The following is a 12,388-nucleotide window of genomic DNA, read 5'->3' as shown; positions in this document are numbered from 1 at the left end:
TCATGTGCACATATGTATGTGTAAATAATAAGGAATAAAATATCAAAGTGACTTACCTTCACCTGTGGCTGGGAATGAGGTACAGAGGCTATTTGCTGTTGCGGTGTCATCTGCTTTGGTTGTAATCGCTGCTGCTGCAAGTTCTGCTGCTGTTGTGAAATTGGTTGCTGTTGCATTTGTGGCTGCAGCTGTTGCTGTTGCTGTGATAGAGGTGGCTGGCCAGGTTTTATCTTGCTGAGGTAGACTGACGCAGGTGCTGAAGGGCGTGATGTGGCCCCTAGAGTCACCACAGCTGACATGTTGGAATGGACAGGCGTTGGCTGGTGAGCCGAGGCAATGGCATGCGTCGCACTGGGTGAGGCACTGACCGACATCGTGGGCACTAGAGTGGGAACACTTCCCATTGACTGTGTTGTGACTGGAAGAGAGGGACGAGGCGGCCGCGTCACCAGCTCAACGCTAACTTCCCTGTCACGTCCCACACTCATCAGCGGACTGACTACATTACTGCTGACAACAGTCATTGTTACACCAGGTCTGCACCAGCTTCCCATTGTGGTTATGTGAGGTACTTCTACACCGGCACAACTGGTAGTGGTTACATTATTATTGCTATTGACAGTTGCAGGAACAAATACTGGCTTGGAGTGACTCTCTGTACTTGGTAGAGGATGAGATGTTGGCAGTAATGCCGCCTCTCCACTATCAATGACATACTGCTCTTCTTCACACACCTTTACTCTTGTCACAACGCCTGTCACAGGATCCACAAGTTCAGCCTCGGACTTGCGTTCTTCGGCCGATGGCGTCACCAAGGCGGTTCCACCGGGTGTTGGTGTGTTTCCCACAGTGGTTAGGCTTGTGGCTGCCGTGCTGATGGTGGACATGGTCATGGGTGGACCAAATCCAGGCTTTTCACCTTCCAGCTGTGAGTCTAGAGGGCGAGAGCGGCCACGTGGACTCCTGCGGGATGTCAGGTCGTCGTCCAGGTCGCCGTCACACTTAATGTCTATATCACGATGTTTACCTTTGCCCCTTCCTCTGCCTGGAATGATTTGTGTAACAGGGGCAAAGCTCGTTGGTAAGGCAATAGGTACAGTGGTGGGTACAGGTGATGGCTGTGCAGTAGAAACACTATCTAGTATAACTATAGATTCACTTGTGTTGCCATCTTCACCTTCCACTGCCAGGTCATCCTCAGGTACCTTGTCACGCAGGCGTCCCGACCTTCTGGTTGTTGGAATTGCAGAGCGCATGTCGTCACTCTCCACTCTGCGAACTTCTTCCATCTCGGGCTTGACCGGACTGCGATTGACAACAGCCCGTGTCGGTTCCTTTTTGATCTTGGGCTTAGCAAGCCCCAAGTTGATATCTTCATCTTCTGATTCATGAAAGTCATATACATCAGAGGCTGCAGGAGTGGGCACAGGGCGGCTCTCCTCTACCTGAACAGCTCGACCGCCCCGACCCCTTCGTCTCCGCCCACTGGTCTCCTCGTGGTCCACCATGTCCGGGTGTCGGCGCGCCCTCTTGGTCCTGTTGCTGCGCCTTGGTTCTGGCAGAGCCTTGTCCACAGGAGCAGGAGTGCCAGGGTCGGGCTGAACCCCGTCCTTCTGACTCTCACTGTTGCGTGTGTTGCGTCCCCGTCCTCGACCTTTACTGCGAGTGGCTGCCCCAGAACGTGTGACTGGCAGACCGGTACCTGGCACATCTTCCTGCACCTCGGCACCTTTCCTTCCCCCGCGTCTGCCGCGGCCTCGCCCTCGGCCGCGGGGCGTGGTGGCCAGACGGTCTTCAATCTTTGCATCCTTGTCTCCAATTTCTGATATGCCTTCAGACTCAATGGTCTTGTTTTCTGGGGTTGAATCTTGGTTTTGGTTTTGAATTTCAGAGCAAACTTGTTCCAGCTTTGCAAAGTCATCTTGTGGCTGCGGCGGACTGGATGGTTTGGGCGGCAAGTCTTCGCTGCTGAACTCCTCCTTCATGCACAGGGATGCCTCTTCTCTGTCAGGCTGCGACGCTTTCTCCAGGTCCGGCTGAGTAGCCGTCTCACTCACAATGGTCTGAAGATTAGCCAAAGCATTTTCGACAGACATATTACTACTTGGTCCCTCAATTTTAATGGTATCTGAGGTGGGCCTTCCACTAACAGAGGGTGTACCTTCAATTTCTTTTGCCTGTATCATAACACTATCTGCCTTTCCTGTCATATTCATTGTTATCTGTGGCTCTAAATTACTCTTTGAATCAATTACTTTGTTGTCTGTTATAGAGGAGGGTATGCTAGTAGATAATGAGTCACTGCTAAATGGTTCGGTTATCTTATCTGAATCACGTTTAATGTCATCATTTGCTTTACTAAGGATAAGTTTTGTGTCAATGATTTCAGAAGGCTCTGTAGCTGTTTTGGGTTCTTTGGCTGGAACAGGTACTGATGGAGGAACAGGTCCAGTAATGGGTACAGGTATGAAAGTGGGGGTTGGCATGGGAGGGGTACATTTTGACACTGAAATGGTATCTGGTGTAGTAGGTGAGACTGTTGATGGAGAAGAAATAGTGGGAATTGGAGCTGAATTAACCGATGAAGTGTGAGTGAGCACTGAGGTGGCAATAGATATTGGGCTTGAGCTGTAGCTTGTGTTGCAGGTTACAGAGGAGGAACCTGATGACACTTGTACAGGTGAGGGAGAATGTATAGAAGAGGGGGAATGTATAGTTGATGAGGGCGAGTGTATAGATGATGGAGGATGTATGGAGGAAGGAGGATGTACTGCAGAGGAAGCATGTACAGAGGAAGGAGAATGTACAGAGGGAGGATGAGCAGAAGATGAAGGATGTACAGAAGTAGGAGGATGAGTAGAAGAGGGAGGATGAACAGAAGATGAAGGACGTACAGAAGAGGAAGCATGTACAGAAGAGGAAGGATGAGAAGAGGAGGGAGGGTGTGTGGAGGAGGGAGGATGTGCAGAGGAGGGAGGATGTGCAGAAGAGGGAGAATGTGCAGAGGAGGGAGAATGTGCAGAGGAGGGAGGATGGGCAGAGGAGGGAGGATGGGCAGAGGAGGGAGGATGGGCAGAGGAGGGAGGATGGGCAGAAGAGGAAGAAGGTAAAGAGGAGGGAGAATGTGTGGAGGAGGGAGGGTGTGCAGAAGAGGAAGGAGGTACGGAGGAGGGAGGATGTAATGAAGGAAGATGTTTTGAAGAGGGAGGATGGGCAGGAGAAGGAGGAACAGCAGAAGAGGGAGGATGAGCAGAAGGATGCAGAGAGGATGGGTAAGCAGAAGAAGAAGGATGTATTGAGGAAGAAGGATGTACAGAGGATGAAGGATGAACAGAAGAGGGAAGCTGTATGGAGGAGATAGGATGTGTAGAGGATGGGGTGTGTGTATGTGTAGAGGTGGGAGGATGTGTAGGTAAGGGAGGATGTACAGAGGAGGCATGGTGTGTTGAGGAGGAGGCAGCATAGGAGGAGTCTGAACTGAAGCAACCGTTGCAACAGAGGACGTCACAACTGAGGTGGCCGCACTGCTATGAGCTGGAACAGAAACTGAGGTGGATACAGCAAAAGAGGTGGGAATGGGAGGCTGAGTGGCTTTGACCAATGACACTGAAGCTGAAACAGGAGTGACACTGGGCTTTGATGAGGCTGTAGTGATGCAAGGTGCTGCAGAGGAAACCTGGGAGTACAATGATGGGGAAACTATTTTTGGGCTTGCATACACAGGAGTGTTCACTGAATTCTTTGAAAACACACTGGATACTCTTGGAGAAATGTGTGATGGAATGGTGATAGGCAAATTTGGCTCTGTCCTAGAAACAGTCTCACTTCTGTTTATTTGATTATTATCTACTTTTCCTTTAGTAACATCATCTACAACACGAGAACAAGCAGAAAGGGAAGATGTGGTAGTGATGGTGGTGCTTGAAGTGCTTAACAAGGAATTTGTGTGACTTGAGGTGGAGGTGGAATACACAACTGAACTCTCTGACACAAAACTTTCCATCTTATGAGAAGGTGATGCTACAGTGACAGGTGGAGGTGGTGGCTCCTTTGGTTTACAAGAGACCATATCAGGCTTCTCTACAACAGATAATGACTGTACGGAAGTTACAGTGCTAGTAATTGGTATTGTTGTGGACTTTGGTGTTTCTATGCATTTAGTAGAATCCAATGAAGATGACAGGTATTTTCTAGCTGAGAGTGTGGAAAGTGTTTTTGAAGGTGGCACTACTGCTGATGGTAAGGTTGCCTCAGCAGTCAGCTTTACTGCTGACTGAGTGGAAGAGGAGACCGGCACTTCAGGACCACTGCTCTTTAGTTGACTCTGTTCCTCCGAGGCAGCACCTACTGAACTGCTACTGTCAGTGGACTTTTGAGAAGGAACTGCAGGACTCTGAGGAACCTTCTCATCCTTTCCTGAGTGCACTGCCTTTTGGTCGTTACTCTCACTAACAATGTCTTTCTTCAGTTCTGGAGCAGTGACACTAGGTGGTGATGACCAGGGTGGACACTGACTCCTGGACTCGCTTTCTGTATGCCGAGTGTTGTTCTGATCTTCTTGGTCTTCGGCGGTCAGCATGGAAGAGTCTCCATCGTCCGTAGGATCAGGCTGATCTTCGTCAATCTGAAGTGGAGGCTCAGACTGAACAGACCCTGGACTGTCTGGCGGCAGCTGTGCATACCTCCCTTCCTCTGCTTCAGGAGTCTGTCCTTCTTCCATGTCCTCCTGAGGCACCAATGGCTGTGGCTCCGGCTCTTCTGTACTCTTGACAGGAGAGGTTGGTGGATTGTGGGGTGGTGGCTGAGACCAACCATCCTCTCTATCTCCTGGCATTTCACACTGCAACATCTGGGCAGCCTTTTGGGCCTCTTCAAAGGCATCATCAGCAACTGCCGGATTTTCTGGCGGCATTATGGTATCTTCAACATTTGGCTGCACACTTGCATCATCACTGTAGTTATTATAGCATGCCGCCAGGAGGCCGGCCACAGCATTGAGTGTCTCTTCCTGGGAGATGACAGCCCTTGAAGCTTTCCCGTTTGCAGCAGCATTTGGATCAACAGTGGATTCTGGAGCACTAAGATTAGAGGCTTCAGTGATGTCCTCAAATATTGGCTCATTCCCTGTTGAAGGTGATGAAGAGGGTACTTGAGTGGTAAGACTTTGTACTGCTGACTCTGCTGCATCGGGAGGAAGGGTGGCAAGGGGGTGTGGGCTGCGGCTCTCCTTCAGGTCACAGATGTCACTGCTCTCTCTGGATTCTACTAATTCCTGAGTATCGTGTGTGAGGGTGTGAGTGTGAGGACTCTGGTGTGGGGGTGGTTCTGGAGGACTCTTTGGTGCACACTTAGTGGTAGTGCTAAGGGGGGTAGCAGGCTGAGCAGCTACTGGTGGGCTGTGAGGACTGCTGAGTGGAACAGGTGCTCTATGATCTACTTTTACCTTTTCTTGGGGACTGAGTAAACGCGGTGATGGCATTTCCTGTGACTGGGGAGAAGCTGCATCCAAACATAACAAAGAGGAATGTTCAATGCCATGGTGATCCACTTTGTGTTCACCCACACGGTCTTCCTCCACGCGGCGATGGTGCCTCCGACCACGACTGCCGTCCTTGTCTCTTTTCTGCCTCTTTTTCTTTTTCCTGTCCTTGCGTTCCTTGTCCCTTTGTTCACTGTAGTCTTCGTCAGTGATTCGAAATATGTCCAAGTTGATGCTAGCCTCCGAGTCATGGTACTCATGATCCTCTTTGGTCACTGGCATTTTCACATCTGTTCTACTGTTTTCTTCAACAGGACTAGTATTTACAGAAGTCATGCTAGGACTGGCAGCATTGTTGGTGATGGTATTGCCACTACAACTCTTCTCCACTTCCATAACTGTTCTCAGTCCATCTAGTGGGGGAGGTGGTGGATCATGCCGCGGTCTTTCCTTCTTTATGCTTCTGCGCTCCTCTGTTTTGAAGTCTAGCATTTTGCTGTCAACCTTATTTTCCATCTTACTTTCAGTACTTGGAGACACTTCCTGTGTGGCTGGCTTTCCATGCATGTGAGTGTGTTTTGGTGCACTGGATGCCGGTATCATGTGAAGATCGTCAGAATCTGAATCGTAGACTTCACCGACAGTGAGTCTCGTCTGGGCGGGAGACAGAGGAGGAGGGGCTGTAGAAGTTCCTGAGGAGGTGGAGCCTTTCCTTTTCGCAGTGGCTGATGCAGAGCAGACATTTGGTAAGTTCGGAGAAGGATCTGAATCATCAGATATATGACCAAATATGATTTCCATCCTTTCATCTTTCTTTGAAGGAATTTTATCCCTGACAATGGTACTCTCAGTTGTGCGTTTCCTTTCTCTCTGCAACTGAGAGAGGGTCTTGTCGTGTCGGATCTCCACTGCTTCCGCCTTGACCTTGGGTCTGACGGGTCGGGAGTCCTCGGATGGCATCGCTGCATCGCTGTCCTCTGAAGTAGTGATGATCTCTTTGCTGATGCTTATGCCCTTCTTTGTTTTCTCCCGAATACGGCTAGGCTTCCGTTCCTTGTCTCGAACCTTCACCCTGGCTGCTGGCTTAGGTGGTTTGGTATGAGAGGAAACGTCAGACACTTCACTGTCTGATTCGGGCGGCCGCACACACTTGTTGGGCCTCTTGATGTGTGCGTCACTCTCAGTATCAGAGTCAATAAACATATTGCCTGGGTGACTGTGGACCATGTCAACAGACTCATCATTGATGCAGTTGGACCTAGTTCCACTATGGTAGTTTGGAGAGTTCATGGTCACTTCTTCATCTGTGGTTATGTCTGACACCAAAATGTTCCTTAATTTATTCTTTGGATCTTTCTTCAAGCCAATTACCATCTGCTTTTTAACTTCTCTGGAATCTTCATCAGTCTCGTCAGAGGTTAGGTGGATCGACCGTCTCTTTCGCAGAGCATCCTCGTCTGAGCTGGTTGGTCTGACGAGGCCTCGCTTCTGACCGCGGTTGTGGCCATCCCCTTCTTCCTCAGAGTCAGAGATGTCAGAGTGAAGAGGCTGAATGGACTTCTTTTCTTTTCTTGCTCTTTGATGTTGGCGATATTTCTGCATCTGCAACTGCTTCATTTCTTGCTGCCGCCTCTCCTCCTCTTGTTTCTGTTGCCTTTTCAGCCGTCTTGCCTTTACTTTGTCGTACATGTCAAACTTGCCATCGTCAGCAGGGATGTCAAAGATTGAATGTTTCTTTGGTGCCTGCTCCTCCTCCCCGTCTTCCTCTCCTCCAGATCCTGTCAGACTGCCACACGAATCCGTCTCAGGATCAAATATAGACTTTGCCTTGTTTACATGCTTATTCTTCTGACCAGTCCCTCCTATTCTTCCATGCTGTGGGTGAGACTTATTGCTGGTACTGTTTCGTCTGGAAGCTGGAGTGACTTTGGCCCTAGACACCTCATCCTCAGAGGTTGGCACATCACTGGGAGCCACCTGGGGTTCATGGGAGTCAAGGCAGGGCTTTGGTCGTACAGCCTGAGGAGGAGTTGTTTTCACTCTGCTCAGGCTCACCTTCGACTTGGCTTCTCCGTCACTCTTGTCACTTTTACCCGAGTCATGTTTTCGCCGCCGGTTGTCTCTTGTACGTTCCACCCGCCTCTCCTCCGACTCCTCCCGCAGGGCTTCTGTTGCTTTGTCAGGGCGGTGGGTTGAGTCATCAATGCGTGTGGCGCAGGGCTCATGGTTGGGCATCATCGTGTCCTCGCTACTGGAGTAGTGGATGGAGGACACCTTGCTGGCCTCCGGGGTGTCCTCCTCATCCGTGTCCAGGAGGCGTGTCTTGCGCATCTTGTGTTTGGAAGCAGTATCGTTGGTGTCCTGGCTATCATAGGACCTGTGGTGGTGTCTTACGGACGCTTCATGCCGAGAGTCCCTGCGCTTGTCGGTGTGGCGGTCATTGTTGTGTCTGCTGTCTCTCCTTCCATCAGCTCGTTCTGTTGCGTCACGGTGGTTCACCCTTGGTACCCTCTCCTTGTCCCTGTCTCGGGGTCTCTCGTTGCTCCTCATCTTGTCCTTCTCCCGGTCTCTGTCTCTGTCCCGTTCCTTTTCTTGAACTTTGTCTCTGTCCTTTTCATAAACCTTTTCTTTGTCAATTTTCTCCCTTTCTTTTTCTGAGGACTTCTTCTTGTCCTTCTCCACAGCCTTTTCTCTTTCCTTCTCAGCGGCCTTTTCCCTCTCTCTCTCGATGGCCTTTTCCCGTTCTTTTTCAAGGACCTTTTCTCTTTCCCTTTCAGCCATCTTTTCTCTCTCAATGGCCTTTTCTCTTTCTCTCTCCATTGCCTTTTCTCTTTCCCGTTCTCTCTCGAGCATCTTTTCTCTCTCCTTTTCAGCAGCTTTTTCCTTCTCAATTGCTTTTTCTCTTTCCCTTTCTCTCTCCTTCTCCAACATTTTCTCTCTTTCCTTCTCCTTTTCCTCCTCTTTTTCACGTTCTCTCTCCTTCTCCTTCTCCCTTTCTCTTTCTTTCTCTCGTATCCGTTCTTTTTCGGCTTCTTTCTCATACCTTGATGTTGAGGAAGTCTTGAGCTTCTCCTTCTCCTTGAATTTGTCTTTCCTCTCTTTGTGTTTCTGCTCACGAAGCTCAGATTTCTTGTCTTCACTGTGCCGCCTCTTGTCGCCTTCACTCTTAACTCTCTCTTCTCTAATGGAGTCCTTTCTGTCCTCTCGAAGGGAATCTTTTCTTTCTTCTCGTATAGAATCCTTTCTCTCCTCTCGGATGGATTCCTTTCTTTCTTCTCGGATGGATTCTTTCCTTTCCTCTCGAAGGGATTCTTTCTTTTCCTCGCGGATGGAGTCCTTCCTCTCCTCTCGAATGGAGTCTTTCCTTTCTTCTCGGAAAGGATCTTTTCTCTCTTCTCGGATGGAGTCTTTCCTCTCTTCTTTCTTCTCTTCCCTCCTTTCGTCTCTTCTGTCATCGTATTTTTCTTCTCTCTTTTCGTCCCTTCGTTCCTCCTTCCTTTCTTCTTTCTTTTCCTCCTTCCTGTTGTCTTTCCGGTCTTCATTCTTCCTCTCACAAATCTTATCCAACGTCCGAGGATCAATTTTGTCGTGTGGCTTTTCTTCGATCTTTTCTTTCCTTTTGTCTTTCTTCTCTTCTTTCTTATGGGTGTCTTCTTTCTTGTCTTCCATTTTATTCTCGCAGGGTTTTCTTTTCTGTTTATTCTCCATAATTTCACAAGTCCTGTTGTTGATTTTATCACTGTGGTTTTCTTGGAGCTCCTCTCGCCTTCCTCCCCTGTTTTTCTTTTCCCTTTCACTCTTCTTATTATCTCTGGTGTCGCGTGAGTCCCTTCTCTCCTTGCCCACCTTCTCTCTAAGTATCTTCTCTTCGTCGTCATACTTGACACGCTTGGAGTCCGGCTCAAAGGATTTGACATCCACTTTGTAACGGGGGTCATTTTCAATGCTGCTGTGTCTGCGTTTATGGTTGTTGGTGAGTTCTTTGTTGTTGGCTTCACACTTCATCACTGCTTCCACCTTGATGTTCTCCACCTTTACAGGTTCAACCTTTATAGACTCTGGTTTATAGCTTTCAACTTTCAATGGCTCATTCTTTATAGTTTCTGATGCAACAGGTTCCTCCTTAACTAGTGAAGGAAGGCTTTCTGAGGCAACAGCTATGATCATTTCCTTACATTCATTAACTTCCCTTACACAATCTTTGGTTTTAGCATCCTCTATTCTAGGCTGCTCTACCTTGACTCTTTGTAGTACAGGGTCCTCAGCCTCCTCAGTATGAGGTTCTTCTTTTACTAATAATGGGAGAGAATTAATACCTCTCCTCTCAGGTACATTATGTGGTGCAGACTCATCAAGGTCAGGTCGTGCACCAGGGCTGGACAGTGGCTGTTGGAGGCTGGAGGTGGTTGTCAGCACAGATTTGCTGCTCGAGACAGACTCCGTAACGGACACCACGCCTGTCACTCGTGTATCGGCTACAACTGTTACAACTCCACCTGGTGATTCCTCTTCCAACACTTCCTCCACATCTCCCGCGGCTGCTGGCAAGTCTAACCGGACTGCTCGAGGTGTCCCGGGAGCACGCCTCAGAGGCGTGACTGCTGAGGTAGTACTGGTGGCAGTAGTGATGGAAGAGGTGGTAGTTATAGGAGGTGCAGGGCTGACTGGTGTTACTGGAGACATGTGTGGTGGGTGGGCAGGACTGACACCGGGACTGACACCAGGACTAAAGCCAGGGCTGGAGGCAGGTGGGCGCACTGCCTGAGAAACCGCAGGTCTATGTAGCGGTGACAATCCCTGAGACTTACTGACCTGCGGGACAGATACAAACACCCTAGGAACTTGTGAAGGACTTGAAGTGACAGGCTGTTGCAGCTGTGCCTGCTGACTGGATAATCTGACACCCGGCAGACTGCTGATGGGTGTGGCAGAGGGCACAGCTGGTGGGGTAGAAGGAAGGCGAGGAAGATGTGTGTTGACCAGAGGAGGGCTTGGCATGACACTCCCTGCCCTACTGGTGCGTGGAGCTGACGTGAAGGGCTTGGGTTCATACTTATCACCAACGTTTTCCAGTCGCTTACTATCCTCATCAAAGACTGACCTTTTTGAAAGAAGAGATTTAACAATATCGGACGGCTGTGACCGCAATTCCTCAAGATCAAGTATTCTTGCAAATCGAGCATTTTTATTTCCACTGACAGCTGCACTGTTTCCATTATCACTACCAGCTTCATTTCCTGATGCAGGCAAGTTGTTACCAACCACTCTTGAGGACCCAGACCACTTTTCGTACTTTTCGTCAAGAGCACGGATTCGCTGTTCTAAATCAATGGAAGGGCTACAGGGAGAGGGAAGAGGGGATTCTTCTGAGTCGGAGGGGCTGTCCCGTGGGCCTGGTGAGAGAGGAGTGTCAACCACAGCACTACCAACCTCTCTTGAGTCTCCTCTGACAGCTGACACCACTCCCCCGCTGAAGGGCGGAGACCTCAACAAGCTTGCACCTTTAGGGGAAGTGGAGGCGGCACGTGGGGACAGGTGGGCACGGACTTGTTGTGCAAACCTTGGCAGCGGTAGAGAGAGGGGAACGCTGTGATACCGATCTCTATGGTGATGATGGTGATGGTTGTGGTGGTGATGGTGGTGGTGGTGGTGTGACGTGTGGCGCAAGGGGTCGGACGAGTCGTCCCTCTCGTCCCGGACCGGGGTGCCGGGTGGACTGGCATCACTGTGGTCTGCAGGAGCGTCACACGAGGAAGACACATGAATGGCATCGCGGCGCCAGTGTGTATCGTCCGCATCAGATACAGAAGATCTCCGATAGCGAGGATCGTGGACTTCCTCAGACTGCCTGGAAGGGTGTGGTAAAGTCTCCCCACTTCGCCTTACCACCCTCCCTTCCCTCCGGGCATCATGAGGTCGCCGAAAGTTTATATTGGAATCACTGCTATCGGCTAATCGCTTTACACTGACCACCTTCTCATAGTTGGCATCATTGTAACGCGGCTTTTTATGAGGGCGCTCCTGGTCCGAGGGTCTTTCATCCCCGGAGGAAGCAGGATCTTCGGTCAGTCTGCGGTGCACCAGCCTGGGGTCCTGAGGGCCACTAGCACCTCCACTGCTGCTGCTCACCACATCCTCCCCATCCTCAGTGTGGGACGAGCGATGGAGCCGATGGGCGCTGGAGCGGTGAGGTGACTCTGCAGGTGCAGCAGGGGTGGGCCGTCTGCCATCACTGACCCTCACCACCAGATCCTTCAGGTCACTGGTGCGTCTTCGGTAATCCCGAGGGTCGGGGAGGGACCTGTCCTCCAGCAGGGTCACCTCCCGTGATGGAGACGCAGCTATGGGGGTGCCCGGTGACCTGGGCGGCGCTAGACGCGACGTCACAGCAGAACTGCCTTTTGACGGCCGTGCTGGCGGAGGAGGAGAGGCAGTGCGAGACCCAGGAGGAGACTGGCTATGAAAGCTGTCATGGTCACTGGTGGAGCGCCGGCCAGTCCGACGACCCCCCGACTCGCCGTCCTCGTAAGAGACACGAGGCGATGGACTTAGGCTGCTGCGATCTCTAGAATGAGCTCGCTGGGAGCCTGGTGAGGGATCGTCTCGCCTCCTTGCAGGACTGTAGCTGTGCCTCCGACTATTTCCTGATACAGCATTGGTAGTGGCAACACCCCCAACACCATCACCGTACCTCTGGCTTCCAGCATATTCACGAAGCTCTCTTTCATAAGAGTCTTCGTATGAAGCCCCACTGCCTTGGCTGAATTCATCATAACTTCTCCTGTTGGGAAAATATTCAAACAATTAATTAATAAGTCCCTAAAGTTCTATTACACAAACATGTAGGTTAGCAACAATGATGAAATTCTGACAACTAGATCTAACAGGAGCTACTCAATTAGCACAAGA

At 50.3% G+C, this 12,388-nt stretch overlaps 1 protein-coding gene across 1 annotated transcript in view; it reads right to left on the bottom strand.

Moving 5' to 3' along the window:
- LOC123519230 (protein split ends-like) overlaps positions 1–12,388 on the bottom strand; it is a 149,137-nt gene that overhangs the window by 7,122 nt on the left and 129,627 nt on the right. Inside the window, exons 9-11 of the mRNA XM_045280353.1 lie at positions 2,652–12,260; positions 2,580–2,599; positions 57–2,536 (exon numbers count right to left, since the gene is read on the bottom strand). Coding sequence (XP_045136288.1) covers positions 57–2,536; positions 2,580–2,599; positions 2,652–12,260 — 12,109 coding nt within the window. The remainder of the gene's footprint in view (positions 1–56; positions 2,537–2,579; positions 2,600–2,651; positions 12,261–12,388) is intronic.

The sequence above is a fragment of the Portunus trituberculatus genome, chromosome 45, assembly GCF_017591435.1.
Source record: "Portunus trituberculatus isolate SZX2019 chromosome 45, ASM1759143v1, whole genome shotgun sequence".
Taxonomy (NCBI): domain Eukaryota; kingdom Metazoa; phylum Arthropoda; class Malacostraca; order Decapoda; family Portunidae; genus Portunus; species Portunus trituberculatus.
This window is presented reverse-complemented; position numbering and strand designations above follow the sequence as displayed.